The sequence below is a fragment of the Myxine glutinosa genome, chromosome 5 (assembly GCF_964187855.1).
Source record: "Myxine glutinosa chromosome 5, kmMyxGlut1.1, whole genome shotgun sequence".
NCBI classification, from domain to species: domain Eukaryota; kingdom Metazoa; phylum Chordata; class Myxini; order Myxiniformes; family Myxinidae; genus Myxine; species Myxine glutinosa.
The window spans coordinates 159,101,578-159,119,523 of record NC_136265.1 but is presented as its reverse complement, the minus strand read 5'-3'; the positions used below and the strand labels follow the sequence as shown (position 1 = coordinate 159,119,523).

At 46.6% G+C, this 17,946-nt stretch overlaps 1 protein-coding gene across 1 annotated transcript in view; it reads left to right on the top strand.

The window, feature by feature from the left end:
• The first annotated feature begins 1,187 nt into the window (after window positions 1-1,187).
• LOC137426868 (Na(+)/H(+) exchange regulatory cofactor NHE-RF2) overlaps window positions 1,188-17,946 on the top strand; it is a 71,485-nt gene continuing 54,726 nt past the window's right edge. The window contains exon 1 of the mRNA XM_068115844.2: window positions 1,188-1,798. Within this exon, the coding sequence (XP_067971945.2) occupies window positions 1,310-1,798 (489 nt within the window). The 5' untranslated portion in view covers window positions 1,188-1,309. The remainder of the gene's footprint in view (window positions 1,799-17,946) is intronic.

The window sequence follows — 17,946 nt, the reverse complement described above, 5'->3', positions numbered from 1 at the left end:
TCGACCTCTTTGTGATTTTTCATTCCATCTTCGTTGTTCGATTGGGCCATCTGGGCATCAATCCGCCGCGTTTTAAAACCCTGGTGTAGTTACCGCAGATGGTCGTGCGGTGGCGGTGGATTTGCAGAAATGACATCCATATGGGATGTTCATGTTGTTTCAATTCCCACGAGCAGTGTGATGTACGTCTGACTGCTGTAGCGATGATGGACTAGGAACGGTCCTCACGAGTCAGAGGTGAATTACACCCACGCCTAATCATCACGGGTCATAGGTGAAACACGCCCACACCTAGTACTCACGGGTCAGAGGTGAACCACGCCGACGCCTACTCCTCACGGGTCAGAGGTGAACCACGCCCATGCCTACTCACGGATCAGAGATGAAGCACGCCCACGCCTACTTTCATGGGTCAGAGGTGAACCACATCCACGCCTACTCCTCACGGGTCAGAGGTGAACCACGCTCAGTCCTCACGGGTCGGAGGTGAACCACGCCTAGTGGCTCGTCCTCACGGGTCTGAGGTGAACCACGCCTAGTGGCTCGTCCTCACGGGTCTGAGGTGAACCACGCCGACGCCTACTCCTCACGGGTCAGAGGTGAACCACGCCGACGCCTACTCCTCACGGGTCAGAGGTGAACCACGCCGACGCCTACTCCTCACGGGTCAGAGGTGAACCACGCCGACGCCTACTCCTCACGGGTCAGAGGTGAAGCACGCCCACGACTACTCCTCACGGATCAGAGATGAAGCACGCCCACGCCTACTTTCATGGGTCAGAGGTGAACCACATCCACGCCTACTCCTCACGGGTCAGAGGTGAACCGCGCTCAGTCCTCACGGGTCGGAGGTGAACCACGCCCACGCCTAGTGGCTAGTCCTTACGGGTCAGAGTTGAACCACGCCCACGTGAGACATACACAAATCTGCAATTCTCAGTTCAAGGTGCTGACCCCATGAAAGGTGCCAACTCTTGGCACCTTTTGTGGCCACATCGCGAACGGAAATAAATGACTGACCGCATGATCCGAATGAAGGAGATATTTGTGAAAAGACTTGTTGTATTTAATGTATCAGAAACTTCTCCCTGGAAAGCGCTTCAAAGTGCGCGTTACGTATAGGTCAGAAAAGAGGTGTGGCTTAGTAGGGGAGGAGCCTACGTGAGGGGAGGAGCTGAGGCATTCGGGGAGGGAACGAGCGAGCGAAAAATACAAGCATCAAGCAGTCCGGATCAGAGCGGCATCACGGGTGGAAGCTTTGCGACTCGTGGCACTTTGGTCATCGGATCTTCGGCGCTTATTCTTCACCATGACTTGGGACTCGCCTAAACCGCGGTTGTGCCACATGGTAAAGAGCGAAAGCGGTTACGGATTTCACCTGCACAGCGAGAAAAACAGACCGGGCCAGTACATCCGCCAGGTTGAGTCTGGGTCCCCGGCGGAGAGTGCGGGTCTCCTCGCGCGCGATCGCCTGGTGCTCGTGAACGGTTACAACGTGGAGAACGAGCCTCACCAGGAGGTGGTGCGTCGCATCAAGGAGCAGGAGAAGGAGATCGTGCTGCTGGTCGTGGACTCGGACACGGACGATTGTTTGAAGCGCCTTGGCCTCGAGTGCAAGGAGGAGTACGTGCGGACGGGCATACCTGGCGCGCAGGTGGCCCAGGTGACGCGACTCGACGACTCGGCGATCGGCGAGGACCTGTCCGCGTCGGCCTTCTACGACAAGGTTTCGGAGAAGGACTCTAGTGTAGAGCAGCCTGAACCCACCACGCCATCGGATACGAGCAGCTTGGGAAAAGTAAGAGTGAATCGTTCAATTAAAACTTTTTTTTTTAAACAGAGGTCGAGGCTCATGAAAATGTTGGAATCTTTATTGATACAAGTTCAACTGATTTAGACATCGATGACGTCTTCCAAAATTTCCATTTGTATTGAGTTGCCTCGAATGGAGACCCTGGGTCTGAAACTCTTATGACGTCATAGTCGTCCCCCATGCGTTTAAATCCTTCAGTTTAAATTCCAAAAATTGTAAAAGAAATGATAAAAGCCAAACTTTTCGGCTCTCTATCAAACATTTAAATTCAGGGTATAAATCGACAAGTTACGGACTAGTTACGGACAAGACGTTACGGACTCCAAATCCAAGGGAAATTCATTTCGTGACTTCATAGTCGGACATACGTAATACCGCAAGTTGGACTTCATAATGAGGAAATATCTGAAGCATTCCGAGAATAGAGTCCTTTCATCACCTTGACGAATTCCCCATATTGTGAAATTGTGTTTGGCTCATGTAAGTGCATTGATTTATTTATTTATTATTTACACACAGGGAACTTTGATCCAAGAGGAGGTCATTCGGTCCATCAAGCCGAGTTATTTATTTTTATTTACTTCTTTTATTATTTATTTTATTACTTATTTTATTATTAATTTAATTTCATTATTCTTATTTTATATACTTATTTTATGAATTTAATCATTTGAGGATATAAGTTGAGATAGCTTGAACTAGAGGTATGCACACTCTCCTCCAAGCTGTCTCGCCTAGGTTTGAATCTCGACCAAGCCAAAACCATCGATGTGTGTGCCGTCCATCGGAAGGACGAACTGGACGACCCATCTGCCAACAGTTTATTTTTAAACGTTAAAGATCCCATGGTGTCTTTTGTGAATGAATAGTAAGCGAGGTATCGCCGGCACCCTGATAAAAATCCAAATTCTTCCCGTCTTCAGTCAGACATCAGGCCTGACCAGCCAGTTCGTGAAAGACTTGGGCTAAAAATGTTCCCGAGCCGACCCCACAAGAAGGTGGGATATTTGGAGTCATAGTTGTAGTAGTAGTAGTTTTATGATGGTACAAGTTTGTGGAAAGCTATATATGGCTCACAAGTTGCTCTACGTAGGGAGTCTTCGGTCCTTAATATGATCCTCCCCTCTCCTCTTCTTATCCGTACTATTATAGAATATCTCCTTCCACAGATGGACGAGAGAGAAAAGTAAAAAAAAAAAAAAAAATCTCCTTTTTTTTAACAACCTCGTTCAGCCTTTTGAAATGAATAACCTCAATGTGGTTGGGTTTAACTTTTAATCATTTATTTATTTTAATTTCATTCAAGCCTCGTTGTTTGAGCTCCATTTCAACTTCAAAGTTAATTTCCAACATCAGCCTTGTAGAGTTCCCATCTGATGAGACCCCTGCTCATGATGTGGGAGCCCCAGACTCAAATCCCATATGTGTTATCTATTTTCAAGTGAAAGAACATTAATGTCTCCTGATGTCCTTGTCCCGCACACGATACACAGTTTGTGCTGAACCTCCATAAGCTTTAGATCACTGTAAGCCAAAGAAAACTGCATAATTGTACTTTTGGTCGTGAGCAAACGATGCTTTTATTTTGGGGCCAAATTTGGAGACTTTTTCTTTCTTTCTTTGTTTTCTCAATGTTGTACAAACATTACCGAAAGGTTCATGAAGGAGCACGTTAAGGTTTGACTTGTGTTGCCAAGGCTGGTAGAATTGAGTGGAGGTATTCGTGACAGGTTCTACGATGATATTGACCGATACGTGGGTCACTGTGATTGTGGAGAAAGATTCCACTTCCTCGTTGCTCAAACGCTGCACACCATTTCAATTGCGAGTCATTCAATCCAGGCTGTGCATATGTTTGATATCTGCCTGCGAGGCCAACAGCCATGCGTGCAATACACATGTGTTGGTGTTTGTGGTAGAGGCCCATACTCTGGGCTGAAGGCCACGGGGTGCTCAGGAAGAGCTGGGAAACGTTTCCCTGGCTATTAGAACCAATCCTGGACGGGTCACCACACCATAGGGGTGTGGAAATCCCCCGCTGAGCAGTGATGGGAATCGAACTGACACCAGTGAGGGATAGTTTATCCACTCCACCACCAAGCTGGTCCATATCTTGTCGCTCTTGCATGAGCCTCAGCTTCATAAACCCCCAAAAAATATTCAACAAATAACAATGCACATGTGCGTGGAGCGCTGTTATTTATGGGTGTGCATTCTAGGGTAGTTGCTTTGGCAGCGTGGATGTGTCGTCTCTTCTCGCCTCCTCGCTTCCTCTTCTGAATCGCTTTTCCCTCTGTGTTGCTCTGTTTGCAAAAAAAAAAAATTCTTTCTTCTCATGACACCAAAAACTGCAATGATTCAAGTTGCGAAACATCAGTCAAAGGTTGTGTGTGTATACAAGGAAACCCACATGAACTGGATAACGAAAGAGGCCGTTGACACTATAACACCTTTCACCCCGCTTGGCTGTGAATTATGTCGTTTATTTGTGTAATTAATTAACTTGATTTAATATTGTAATAACATATTCACCGAGTTTTCACACCTGTGACCTTTTGGAATGGTGGACCGATGCCCCAATATCTTGCACCCTTGAGATCACCCGAGCAGCTGTTGCATGCACTATGGTTCGTTTTGAGCTCTGTTGGCTTTGTGTCCTGCTTGATGGAGGCCCTTTCCTTCTGCATCATCCAAGTGCTTGAAAGCATCATCATTTGTTTTTGGCTCTGATTTGTACAGGAGATGCTCCGGATACCAACTATCAGTACTTTCATTTTCTATTTCCTACAAAAACGACAACAACAACAACAACAACAACCGGCAATTTAAGGCCATTTTACCCTGCCAGAGCGGGGGTTAGCCTTACGGGCCCCATGACAATCTTCTCCATTTTGCCCTATTTTCTGCATCTCCCCTTGTTAACCCCCTTGCCCGCATTTCTTCTTCCACCACCTTAAGCAAAGTCTTTCTCGGTCTTCCCCATCCGCTACTTACTTCTACATTAATTTCCATCGCTCTTCTCAACCAGTCACTTTCATCCTTCCTCAACACATGACCAAACCATCTCAACCTGTTTCTCTTCACAGCATCCATCACAGGCTCTATTCCCATCATCTTTCGCAATTCCAGCTTGCCGTCTCCAAGATCCAACTCAACATTTCCTCCATTTGCAGCTCCCTCTGTGCACACCTTACACTTGAATGTAGCTGCCACACTGGTTAATGACCCTCTCAGACCACTACATTTTTGATGAACCCACTCAGCGCACATTGTACATTGAATGGAGTTCACTCCGACGCCCTTCCTGCACACAGCACACGGCCACTTCTGAGTTCTATCCACCTCACCACATGCTTTACCACTTGCCATCACCTTCATTTTTCCGATATTCACCTTCAGACCTTTTGTCTCCATACATTCTTTCCACTTGTTTTTCTCCTCGAGTCCACCCATACTCTCCCCAATCAACACCAGATCATCTGCATACAACAACTCCCACGGTAAACCCTCCTTTACATTCCGAGCCAGAAACTCCATCACAGCTACAAATAGTAATGGACTTAGTACCGACTCCTGAAGCACTCCCACATTCACCTCAAACTCACCACTGTTCCCGTCCTTCGTCCTTACAGCTGTGCGTGCTCTCTCATACATTGCCATCACTACTCTGATCAACCATTCCTCCACTCCCAACGTCCTCAACACCCTTGTCACTACTTCACGTGGAACCAACCCTATCGAATACTTTCTCCAGATCAACAAACCCAAGAAACAACTTCTTCCTCTTCACCATGTACTTCTCCTGCAACTGCCTTCCAATAAAAAGCGCTTCTGTCATTCCTCTTCCTGCCATAAATCCAAACTGCATTTTGTCGAGCTTCACTTTCTTCCTTATCCTCTTTTCCAACACCCTTTCCAATGCCTTCATTCCATGCTCTAATAACTTTATCGCTTTGTACGAGCCACAGTCCACAGGGTCACCTTTCCCTTGTGTAGAGGGACGAGGGTACTCGGTTCCCAATCCACTGGAATGCGGCCTTCTTTCACCACCAGATTACAGATCTCTGTCATTCTCTTCACACCCCCAACTTCCTGCTGCCTTCAACATATCTCCTACAACTCCTGTTGGCCCTCCCTCTTTTCTACTCTTCATTGCTTTTATCGCTTCCTCAACTTCCTTCTCAGTTATCTACTCTGCCAGTCCTAAAACTGGGTTACTCTCGATGTTGCCATCCCATTCATTATCTGCATTCAACTGCATTTCCATATATCTCTTCCATCTTCCTTTAATTCCATCTAGGTCCACACCGATTTGTCCCACTCATCCTTCAAGCAACTCACCCCCATCACATTGCACCTCTCTTTCGCTATCTGCTTTGCAATCCTGAATACCGCTCTCTGACCCTCTTCCGAATCCAAGCGTTCTCCGAACGTTTTCCGATATGCCTCCTGCGCCTTTGCTACCTCTTTCTTTGCAGCCTTCTGGGCTGCCTTATAACTTTCATGCTCTGCCTCTTCTGCCGCCATACCCTTTGCCTTCTGCCACTCCTTGAACGTCTTCCTCTTCTCGTCAATCCTCTTTCCAACTTCATCATCCCACCACCATGTTTCCGAGTGCCTCGGTGGTCCTTTTGTCCATCCACACACCTCACCAATGGCTCCCAACAGATTATCTTTCATTGACATCCAACCACTTTCAAACTCAACCACATCATCCTCTACCATACTCGGCCTCTCTTTTAATGCCTCGCTCACTGTCACCTCTTTTAACCTCCACACCTTCATTCTCGGTTGGTACTTCATCTGCCGAGCTCTCCTCGCACCTTTCACCCTTATGTCGCAGACAACCAAGTGGTGCTGTGGAACAGCCTCCTCCCCCGGGATCACCTTTGTGTCCCGGCGGTGCCCCCGATCTCGCCTACGCACCACAAGGTAGTCAACGGTTGTCGTCGACCCACCTGCCGTGTATGTAACAAGCTTATTATCTGCTTTCTGGAACTGAGTATTACAAATCAACAAACCAGGTCCATCAGCAAACTCCAAAATCCTTTCACCTTCCCCATCCCTCACACCATATCCATAACCCCCATTAACTCCCTCAAAACCGTCTATACTCCTTCCCACATGTCCATTTAGGTCTCCTTCTACCACAACAACTTCCTCATCTTTCACGTTTTCCATCAGCTTCTCTATCGCACACCAGAACTTGTCCTTCTCTTCATCGCTCCGACCGACCTGCGAAGCATATCCCGAGATGACGTTCACTAAGAAATTTCCAATCATCATTCTCACCATCAACCTTTCACTCACTGTAGTCACTCACCACACTGTCTACAAACTCATCAGAAAACAGGACACCAACACCATGCACGCCTTCTGGGAACCCTTGCCACACAAACTTGTATTTCTGTCCCTGCCTACCCTTCACCACTCTCACACCACTTCCCTTCCATCTCGTCTCTTGCACACAACATATGTCCACTCTTCTTCTGACCAATACTTCCACCACTTCTCCTGATCTTTCTGTCATTGTCCCTACATTCCATGTCCCAAACCTCAGAAACCGATCTCCACGTGGTGCATCAGACGTTTTGGCATCATAAATGGAGTGATTTCCACCCTTGCTTCGATCGGGTTCCCCACCTTGCAAGAATTGCAATTGTATTGCAAGAATCCCAAACCCAAATCCATGTGTTTTTTTTTTTTTACCTCTCCCACCTCCCCCCTGTCCCCCCCCCCCCCTTCACATGCCTTCTCCCACCAAGCCCTCTCCCTCCCACAGATCTCCCGATGTCCCTGCTCTCCATCTTGTTCTCCCGCTCCCTTTATCATATTGTTACAGACGCGGTTTTAGATGTTATATTGACCGAGCGGTGGTGTATTACCGCGTCCGAACAGTTACTCCCCGATTAGAACCCGATTCCACCCGACGTTGACCAGATCGCACCGCAGATATTCAATCGGGAAACCTCTAAAGCGACCGAAAGAGAAGGAAAAAGAGAAGAAGACAGAGTACGGAGGAAGAACAGATTTATTATACACACACAAGCAAAAAGGAAGAGCGACCAAAATTATTTACAAGCAATGGATGGAAAAAGCAGTCACACAGTGCATCGTTAGCTTATTCTATTCAATTTACTTAATCCCAAGACAACGAGTAGGACAGACGACGTTCACACTTACACAGGGGATATTGCAGGCAGGTAGGGCTTGAGGTGGATTGCTGGAGAGGGAGGCAAGGTCGGAGGCAGCAGCTCTCAATTCCTCGCGGTTCTGGCGGGAAAACCCTTCGTCGCGTATCCGCTGCCGATGCTTTAGACGTCACGCGCTGGCTCAGGCACACCTGCTCCTCTCCTTCTGGTGGAGCCGTCTCCCTCCTTTCAGCACGTCTCTCCAAAGCTGGTTTCCTTTCCGAGTACCTCTCCTCTTTGGCTTGGAGCGTTTCGCATCTCACCGCTCCTCTTGGTGCCGCCTCTTCGCTCCTCTCCCAGGTCATCTGGTCAAGCAGTCCCTTACAGTCCCTTTTATAACTCGGGGCGGAATCAAGCCGCCGGCTGCGAGGGCACGCCTACCGGGTCGCTCACCGCGGTGCTGATTGGCCATGCGACCCTCTGGCTCACTCCTCCCCTCTATGACGAGGTGGAGACACACCTTTCTTCTCCGAGATTAGCACATGGGCAATGGCGGCTTGCGGGATTGAACACAACTCGCACCCTTTTGAAAGGAACTTTGGAGAGCGGAGATGTTTGGGGAAATTGCAAGGGCCTACGCTTATTTTGTTTGATACAATGCAAAGTCAATCTAGTGGGAAACACATATTTAGCCTACATAGAATAAGGAAATACACTATTTAAAAAGATATATCGTTGCCTGCGTGTAAGTTTCATGGAATTAACTAGGAGGACGGCTGCGACCATTATTTACATTACGAGGGTGTTTACACATAACAAAACCATACTTTTTTACATTCGTTACACTTCCTCCAAAATTGTTACACTTCTTAAAAACCGTTACACTTCTCAAATTCGTTACCCACTTCTCAAAACCGTTACAATATGTTTTATGTGTCCGTTTGTCTTTTTTGTGATAAATGTTAGCTCTTACACGAGCCTCGACCTTGTATCCAAAAAAATAAAAATAAAACCTCAACTATATCATAAAATGGGCATCACCATTCGTTTGAAAAGCTCACACCGAATATCAAGAGGAAGATTCAGTCTGCATGCTTTCTGTAACAAGGAACACTGTGCTCTTTTTGCTTGAGATATTTCTTTGTAAATGGCCTTGTTAAAATGTTACAAGAAGAACTTGTTACATTGTCGTTAAAAGTACAGACGAGATATACATAATCACTCACAACTTCTATTTTGTCATTACCAAAAATAAAATTTCGAAAATTTTGGACTTTACTTGAAAAAATAACTTTTGTTTGGAAATTATTTGCAGTCAAATGCCAAAGCTCACAGTAATCCCTTACTGCATTTGGAATACGCTGGAGTTCCTCGGGGGATTCAACCATCACAATTGTGTCGTCAGCATAAAGTAACACATACAGCCTGAGAAAAACTTCTATATCAGCATCACTCAGGAAATTATTGACATGATAACCAATCCCAGTGTGTACCCTGGATAAGAATAGGTACGCCGTATCCGTGCGTGTCGTAAGAGGTGACAAAGAGGGTTGGCGTCAGGAAGGGCATCCGGCCATAAAAAAAAACAAAAAAAACATTGCCTCAAAAAGGGAACCATGACAATTACAACTACATGTGGGCAGGGTACAGCCTGAAGTGGAGATCGGTTTCTGAGGTTTGGGACATGGAATGTAGGGACAATGACAGGGAGATCAGGAGAAGTGGTGGAAGTATTGGTCAGAAGAAGAGTGGACATATGTTGTGTGCAAGAGACGAGATGGAAGGGAAGTGGTGTGAGAATGGTGAAGGGTAGGCAGGGACAGAAATACAAGTTTGTGTGGCAAGGGTGCCCGGAGGGCGTGAATGGTGTTGGTGTCCTGTTTTCTGTGGAGTTTGTAGACAGTGTGGTGAGTGTGACTAGAGTGAGTGATAGGTTGATGATGGTGAAAATGATGATTGGAAAGCTCTTGGTGAACGTCATCTCGGGATATGCTCCGCAGGTTGGTCGAAGCGATGAAGAGAAGGACAAGTTCTGGTGTGCGATAGAGAAGCTGATGGAAAACGTGAAAGATGAGGAAGTTGTTGTGGTAGGAGGAGACCTAAATGGACATGTGGGAAGGAGTATGGATGGTTTTGACGGAGTTCATGGGGGTTATGGATATGGTGTGAGAAATGGAGAAGGTGAAAGGATTTTGGAGTTTGCTGATGGAGCTGATTTGTTGATTTGTAATACTCAGTTCCAGAAAGAGGATAATAAGCTTGTTACATACACGTCAGGTGGGTCGGCGACAACCGTTGACTACCTGATGGTGCGTAGGCGAGATAGGGGGCACCTCCGAGACACAAAGGTGATCCCGGGGGAGGAGGCTGTTTCACAGCACCACTTGGTTGTCTGCGACGTAAGGGTGAAAGGTGCGAGGAGAGCTCGGCGGGTGAAGTACCAACCGAGAATGAAGGTGTGGAGGTTGAAAGAGGTGACAGTAAGGGAGGCATTAAAAGAGAGGCTTAGCAGGAACGAGGATGATGTGGTTGAGCTTGAAAGTGGTTGCATGTCAATGAAAGCTAGTCTGTTGGGAGCCGTTGGTGAGGTATGTGGATGGACAAAAGGACCACCGAGGCACTCGGAAACATGGTGGTGGGATGATGAAGTTGGAAAGAGGATTGACGAGAAGAGGAAGAAGTTCAAGGAGTGGTTAGGCGAAGGGTACGGGAGCAGAAACAGCAGAGCATGAAAGTTATAAGGCAGCCAAGAAGGCTGCAAAGAAAGAGGTAGCAATGGCGCAGGAGGCATGTAGGAAAATGTTCGGAGAACGCTTGGATTCGGAAGAGGGTCAGAAAGCAGTATTCAGGATTGCAAAGCAGATAGCGAAAGAGAGATGTGATGTGATGGGGGTGAGCTGCTTGAAGGATGAAGTGGGACAAATCGTTGTCGACCCAGATGGAATTAAAGGAAGATGGAAAAGATATATGGAAATGCTGTTGAATACAGAGAATGAATGGGATGGCAACATAGAGAGTAACCCAGTTTTAGGACCGGCAGAGAAGATAACTGAGAAGGAAGTTGAGGAAGCGATAAAAGCAATGAAGGGTAGAAAAGCGGGAGGGCCGACGGGAGTTGTGGGAGATATGTTGAAGGCAGCAGGAAGTTGGGGTGTGAAGAGAATGACAGAGATCTGTAATCTGGTGGTGAAAGAAGGCCGCATTCCAGTGGATTGGGAACTGAGTACCCTCGTCCCTCTATACAAGGGGAAAGGTGACCCTCTGGAGTGTGGCTTGTACCGAGCGATAAAGTTATTGGAGCATGGAATGAAGGTATTGGAAAGGGTGTTGGAGAGGAGGATAAGGAAGAAAGTGAAGATCGACGAAATGCAGTTTGGATTTATGCCAGGAAGAGGAACGACAGACGCGCTTTTCATTGTGAGGCAGTTGCAGGAGAAGTACATGGAGAAGAGGAAGAAGTTGTTTCTTGGGTTTGTTGATCTGGAGAAAGCATTCGATCGGGTTCCACGCAAAGTATTGACATGGGCATTGAGGAAGTTAGGAGTGGAGGAATGGTTGATCAGAGTAGTTATGGCAATGTACAAAAGAGCGCGCACAGCTGTAAGGATGAAGGACGGGAACAGTGGTGAGTTTGAGGTGAAAGTGGGAGTGCATCAGGGGTCGGTACTAAGTCCACGACTATTTGTAGCTGTGATGGAGGTGCTGGCTCAGAACGTAAAGGAGGGTTTACCGTGGGAGTTGTTGTATGCAGATGATCTGGTGTTGATTGCGGAAAGTATGGATGGACTGAAGGAAAAGATGAACACGTGGAAGGAATGTATGGAGACAAAAGGTCTGAAGGTGAATATCAGAAAGACGAAGGTGATGGCAAGTGGTAAAGCATGTGGTGAGGTGGAAAGAACTGGGACGTGGCCCTGTGCTGTGTGCAGGAAGGGTGTCGGAGTGAACTCCATTCAATGTACAATGTACGCTGAGTGGGTTCATCAAAAATGTAGTGGCCTGAGAGGGTCATTAACCAGTGTGGCAGCTACATTCAAATGTAAGATGTGCACAGAGGGAGCTGCAGATGGAGGAAATGTTGAGTTGGATCTTGGAGACGGCGTGAAGCTGGAAGGTGTGAAAACATTTTGCTACCTCGGAGACATGCTGAATGGAGAAGGTGGATCAGACTCGGCAACGGTTGCTCGAGTGAGATGTGCATGGAAGAAGTTTTGGGAATTGAGTGGCGTGCTGATGATGAGGGGAATGTCGTTGAAGCTGAAGGGAAAGGTGTATGCTGCATGTATGAGAAGTGTTATGATTTATGGGAGCGAGACATGGGTAATGAACGTAGAGCAGCAACGAAGGTTGGAAAGGGTGGAAATGCGAATGGTTCGACGGATGTGCGGAGTATCGTTGAGAGAGAGGAAGACAAATGATGAATTGCGAAAGATGATGGGAATAGAGCCTGTGATTGATGCTGTGAAGAGGAACAGGTTGAGATGGTTTGGTCATGTGTTGAGGAAGGATGAAAGTGACTGGTTGAGAAGAGTGATGGAAATGAATGTAGAAGGAAGTAGAAGACGGGGAAGACCTAGAAAGACTTGGCTAAAGATTGTGGAAGAAGAAATGCGGGCAAGGGGGTTAACAAGGAGAGATGCAGAAAATAGGGCAAAATGGAGAAGATTGTCATGGGGACCGCAAGGCTAACCCCCGCTCTAGCAGGGAAAATGGCCTTTAAAATGCATGTTGTGTGTTGTTGTGTATAACCAAGAAAATCTAAGCCTTTGTAATGGCGACTGACAAAGTATTCAAAGCCGTTTAAATAAGAGGCAAAGATAAGATAGGATAAGTTTTCACCGTGGCGTACGCCAACATTACATGAAAATAAGTTTTATTTATTTATTTGTATACAAAATCGAGGGTCGTGTAAGAGCTAACACATTAAACACAAAAAACATAAACAGACACATAAAACATCATAAAGGGAGGGGAAGAGACAGGGAAGCACACAAGCACAACAACAGTAGAGATCAGGGACATTGGTAGATCTGTGGAAGGGAGAGGGCTGGGGGGTAGGGATAGATAATTACCTTTTTAACACACGACTTAATGTTTAAGTACAAGTTATAGACAACATTGATAACCTTTCCATTCAACTCTGTTTAAATCAGTTTCTGTCATAGAGAAGACCTGTTGATCAAGTCAAATGCTTTTTTAAACTTGAACGGCACTCGGTACAGTGCATACCTCCACCAGGCTGAATAGTTTACGTTTTGTATCCCACAGATAGGCCGGATCTGGATTCGGACCTGAACCAAAATCGAATCGGCTTGTACTTATCACATACTCAACTAATCCACCTAGTTTTGTCATAATCCACCACAACTTTTTGAGATATCCTGCTATGTATCGTTTTTGGTCCTATCTCCCAATGGTGAAGAATCACTTAAAAAATTATAGTAGCCGAATCCGGATCTTCACAAAAATCTAATCATTTCGTCCTTGTCAAATACGCGACCTCTCTGCCAAATTTCGTCCGAATCCATCCACAACTTTTTGAGATATCTTGGTCACAGACAGACAGGGGTGAAAACATAACCTCCATCCACCTCCGGTGGTGGAGGTAAAAATACTTTTATATACAACATCTTTCGATGGGATGAACACAAATCGATGGAATGTAGAGCAAATATCTGGTCTCGGCTCCTGAACCGTTCTCTAAACCCAGCCTGCTCATCGCCTATGATACCACAGCCCTCTACATAGGTTTATAGCCTCGCATTTATTGCTGCAGTAAACAGCTTGCCCAGACAGCTCGAAAAAGGTTATGCTGCAGTTTTCTGGATCATCAATAGATCCTTTATTTTTATACTACAGTATTATTATAGCAATGGACCAGTCACTGGGAACTATTCCTGAGTTCAATACCAAATTAGATAATAACCCAACTGTTTGTTAGATAATAACCCAACAAAAACTGGGAAATTTTTGGAAAAAATGTTAATAATGCCATCAGCCACAAGACTTGTTATTTTTGAGTTTGGGTGTTAAAGCCAAAATATGTTCAGCAGAAACGTCACCATCAGTCCACTTGGATTTAGCAGAGATATTGTTTTAGTGGCTTCTCGCATCATTTTAAATTTCAGATATACCTGTGGAAGTTTATTTATTTATTTATTTTTTGAGTTTCTTTTTTATTTTGAGATATTAAGACATTTTTGAATGACAATCTTGGTCACACCATGGCTTGGTACCACCAATATTTCCAGTCCTACGGGGCCTGTATGGTTTTCTATTTTTTTTTTTTTTTTTTTTGTATACAGAGTCGAGGCTCGTGAAAGAGCTAACATTTATCAAACAAACAAATCAAACAAACAAGCAAACAAAGTATATAAAAAGGGGAGCTGTCGACAAGATGGGGACAGAAGGGGAGGAAGCACACAAACACAACATTTGAGAGCAGGGACATCGGGAGATGTGTGGGAGGGAGAGGGCCTGGGGGGAGGCAGGATAGGTATAAAACGCAAGGACACCAAGAACTTCCAGGAAAGAAGACAAAAGTCACCTCAAAAAAGTGCATTTTGGGTGAAATTAGCGGGGGTAGAAAAGATCAACGTTTTGAATTGGGGAAGATAAGAGATGGTGGTGAACAGCCGTTTTAAAGACCTGGAGGGAGGAGTGGGATTGAAGAGAGTGAGGGAGTTTGTTCCAGAGGTGGGAGAAAAGAGGAATGAAGGAGTGAAGGTGAGCAGAGAGTCTTGATTTTGGCAGTTTAACCATAAGAGGGTGTTGCAGGCAGATCTTGTGCGACCTGCAGGAATATTTGGGGGACAGAGCCCAGAGAGAGCTGGGGGAGCAAGGCCGGAGAGGAGTCGGTAGAAGATGGAAAGACCACCAACCTGCCTGCGGTGAGTAAGTGAAAGGCCCTCGGAGATAGCGTCATCGCGGGAGATTCCAATGATTCTGAACGCTTTGGTTTCAACAGCGTGAAGACAAGCTAGGTGTGAGGCAGGAGCACCAGCCCAGAGGGGAGAGCAGTATTCCATTGAGCTGCGGATGAAAGCCTTGTATGTGGTGAGGAGCTCAGGTGTGCCAAGGAAGGACTTCGCACGACGGAGGATGCCCAGTCGGCGACTGGCTTTGGAGGCCAGCTTGGAAATGTGGTTTTCCCAGGAAAGATCATGGCAGATAGTGAGACCCAAAAGCTTGAGTGACAGAACTTCTTGGAGAGGATTATTCAGAAAGTAGATGGGAGGGTTGTCCAGTCGGTCTTTTCGGAGAGACATCGTAAGAGTGTGAGATTTGACAGGATTGAAAGACATGTTCCACTTGTTTGCCCAGTCTGTGATTTTGTCCAAGTCTGCAGAGAGTGAGGAGGCTGCAGACTGCCGATCTGAGGGATGAGGAATGGAGCGGCAGAGAGTGGAGTCATCAGCAAAGAGATAGAGAGGATTTTCAAGAGAGTCAGAGAGATCATTGATGAAGACCAGAAAAAGCACAGGGCCCAGAACACTGCCTTGGGGAACTTCAGCCTGAACAGGAAGAGGAGATGAGAGAAACCCATTCAGGGCCACACGTTGACTACGACTAGAGAGGAAGTCTGCCAGCCATGCGTGGAGATTTCCATGGGTACCAAAGGAGGAGAGTTTGGTGAGCAGAGCGGGGTGCCAGACCGTATCGAAGGCACGTGATATGTCGAGGGAGACAGCTCTAATTTCCTGTTTGGCATTGAGGACCTCCATCCATTGTTGAGACAGCAGAAGCAGCATGTCCAGAGTAGAGTGACCTGGTCTGAAACCAAATTAATGATCAGAGATCAAGCCATTGGAGAAGAGGAAAGATTTCATATCCGAAGCAATGATGGATTCCATGACTTTGCTGATAATTGGGAGAAGGCTGATTGGTCTGTAGTTGCTAGGATCTGTTTTTGCACCTTTTTTGTGCAAAGCGGTGATGTTGGCTGATTTCCAAGCAGATGGCAGTTGACCTTGAGCAAAAGAGAGGGTGAAGAGAACAGAGAGAGGGAGTGAAAGAGCGCAAGAACAGGATTTTAGGACCCGTGGGCTGATGCCGTCAGGTCCAGTTGCAGAATCAGAGTCGAGGGTTGACAGAAACTTTCCACCTTGTCAGGAGGAAAGGACACGGAGTCCAGGAGCAGCTGGGTACGACTGGGTACGGTGGGTACAGAGAGGGATGGGTTTGGGACACAAGATTTAGAGGCAAACACAGAGTTGAGGCATGCAGCTTTTTCACGTGCGGAGTCAGCTGTGTAGCCGTTTGAGGTAAGGGAGGGGATGGAGGGGGAACAAACACCAGAAACAGATTTGACCAGATGCCACCAGGATTTGGAAGAGGGAGACAGATAAGAGAGTTCGGTCTTGAGAACGGAGAGATATTGTTTCCTGGCTCTCCTGAGGGTGGACACACACTTGTTTCGGGCTTTGTGAAAGGAAATGAGATTTCCTTCCGTTGGATTTGCTTTCCAGTAGACGAAGGCAAGTTGTTTCCTGGCAACAGCCTCACCACAAGATACCGTGTACCATGGACGGGAGGAAGGGTTTGACAACTGAAGACGAGATGGGATAAATCTGTGCATGAGAGAGAGAAATTTACTTTGGAAGAATTCCCAGGATGAGTTGATGTCAGAGGTGGTTGAGATGGGAGACCAGTCCAGATGATTGAAGGCTGCTTGAAGACCGTGCCAGTTGGCCTGAGTGAAATTCCAGACTCTTCGACGCTGAGCAGGCTTCCTGAGAATGGTCAGAGATATGTCCACTTTAACAAGCACATGATCAGATGAGCCGATTGGAGCAGAAGAAGAGCAGCAGACATTTTTAGGGAAGTTAGTCATAACCAAGTCCAGAAGAGAAGATGCTCCGTTGACTGAGATCCGGGTCGGGAAATTGACAGATTGTGTCAGTCCCAGTGAGTCGCAGAAGTCCTTTGCTGAGGAGCCATGGCTGGTGAGAAAGGTACCCACACCCAGTCAACTGGCATGGTGACAATTGAAATCACCACATATGAGGAAGAGAGAGTTAGGATGAGTAGACAGAAGTTGGTCCATATTATCAGACAGCGAGATGTAGATGGAGTCATCACTGTTTGGTGGACGGTACAACACACATATGAACAAGAGGTGGGAGCGAAGGGGAAGCCGTAGCCAGAGGTATTCCTGGGGGTGAGGTGGAGAGAGTGCAGTGCAGTGCAGGGCGAGTGAGGAAGAGAGTTTTTGATAAAGATAGCAACTCCACCTCCAGGACGAGGCTCAGGTCTATCATACCGGAGGAGGGAGTAACCCGGGAGAGATACTAAGGAATCAGAGACATCATGAAGGAGGAAAGTTTCTGTTAAGCAGATCACATCTGGTTTGTCAGAAGCAACCTGTATGGAGAGATCAGTTGAGTTTGAACGAAGGCCCCGGATGTTTGAGGTCCATACCGTTAATGAAGAGGAAGGGGGAGCATCGGATACAGAACAGGGGGGAGGAGGGGTATGGTAAGATGTGGAAGAGGTAGGGAGAGCTGTTGAAGGTGTGTCAGAGATTTCAGAATAGCTCGGAGAAAGGGAAGGATGGGGCGGACAATAGGTTTGATGCTGATTGGGTGAGGCACAATGAGGTGTTATTTGAGGAGGGGGAAGAGCGAGGCAGAAGGTTGGGGGAGATGGAGGTGAGTGTTGGAAGGGGGAAGAAGCGGGGAGGACGCTTTGTATGTGTAGTTTGTGTATTTGTTGTAGATTTATCCTTGATTAAATCCAGCAGGATTCCGATAAATATCATACAAGTGATTTGTGAGATCAAGCTTACCTTGTATATTATCAAGCTTCTCTGCTAAGTATGCAATATTTTTGGCATTAAAAGAAGGATGATCCATATTACTACTCAGCATGTTCAGGCGGCCATTTAAGCCGACCCATAAAATGATTAACATGAAACAAATCATCATTGAGATCGACAGCAGTAGCCTGATGAGACATATAGAGCTACCAGTACAGTTCCTCCACCATTGACAGGTAGTCCCA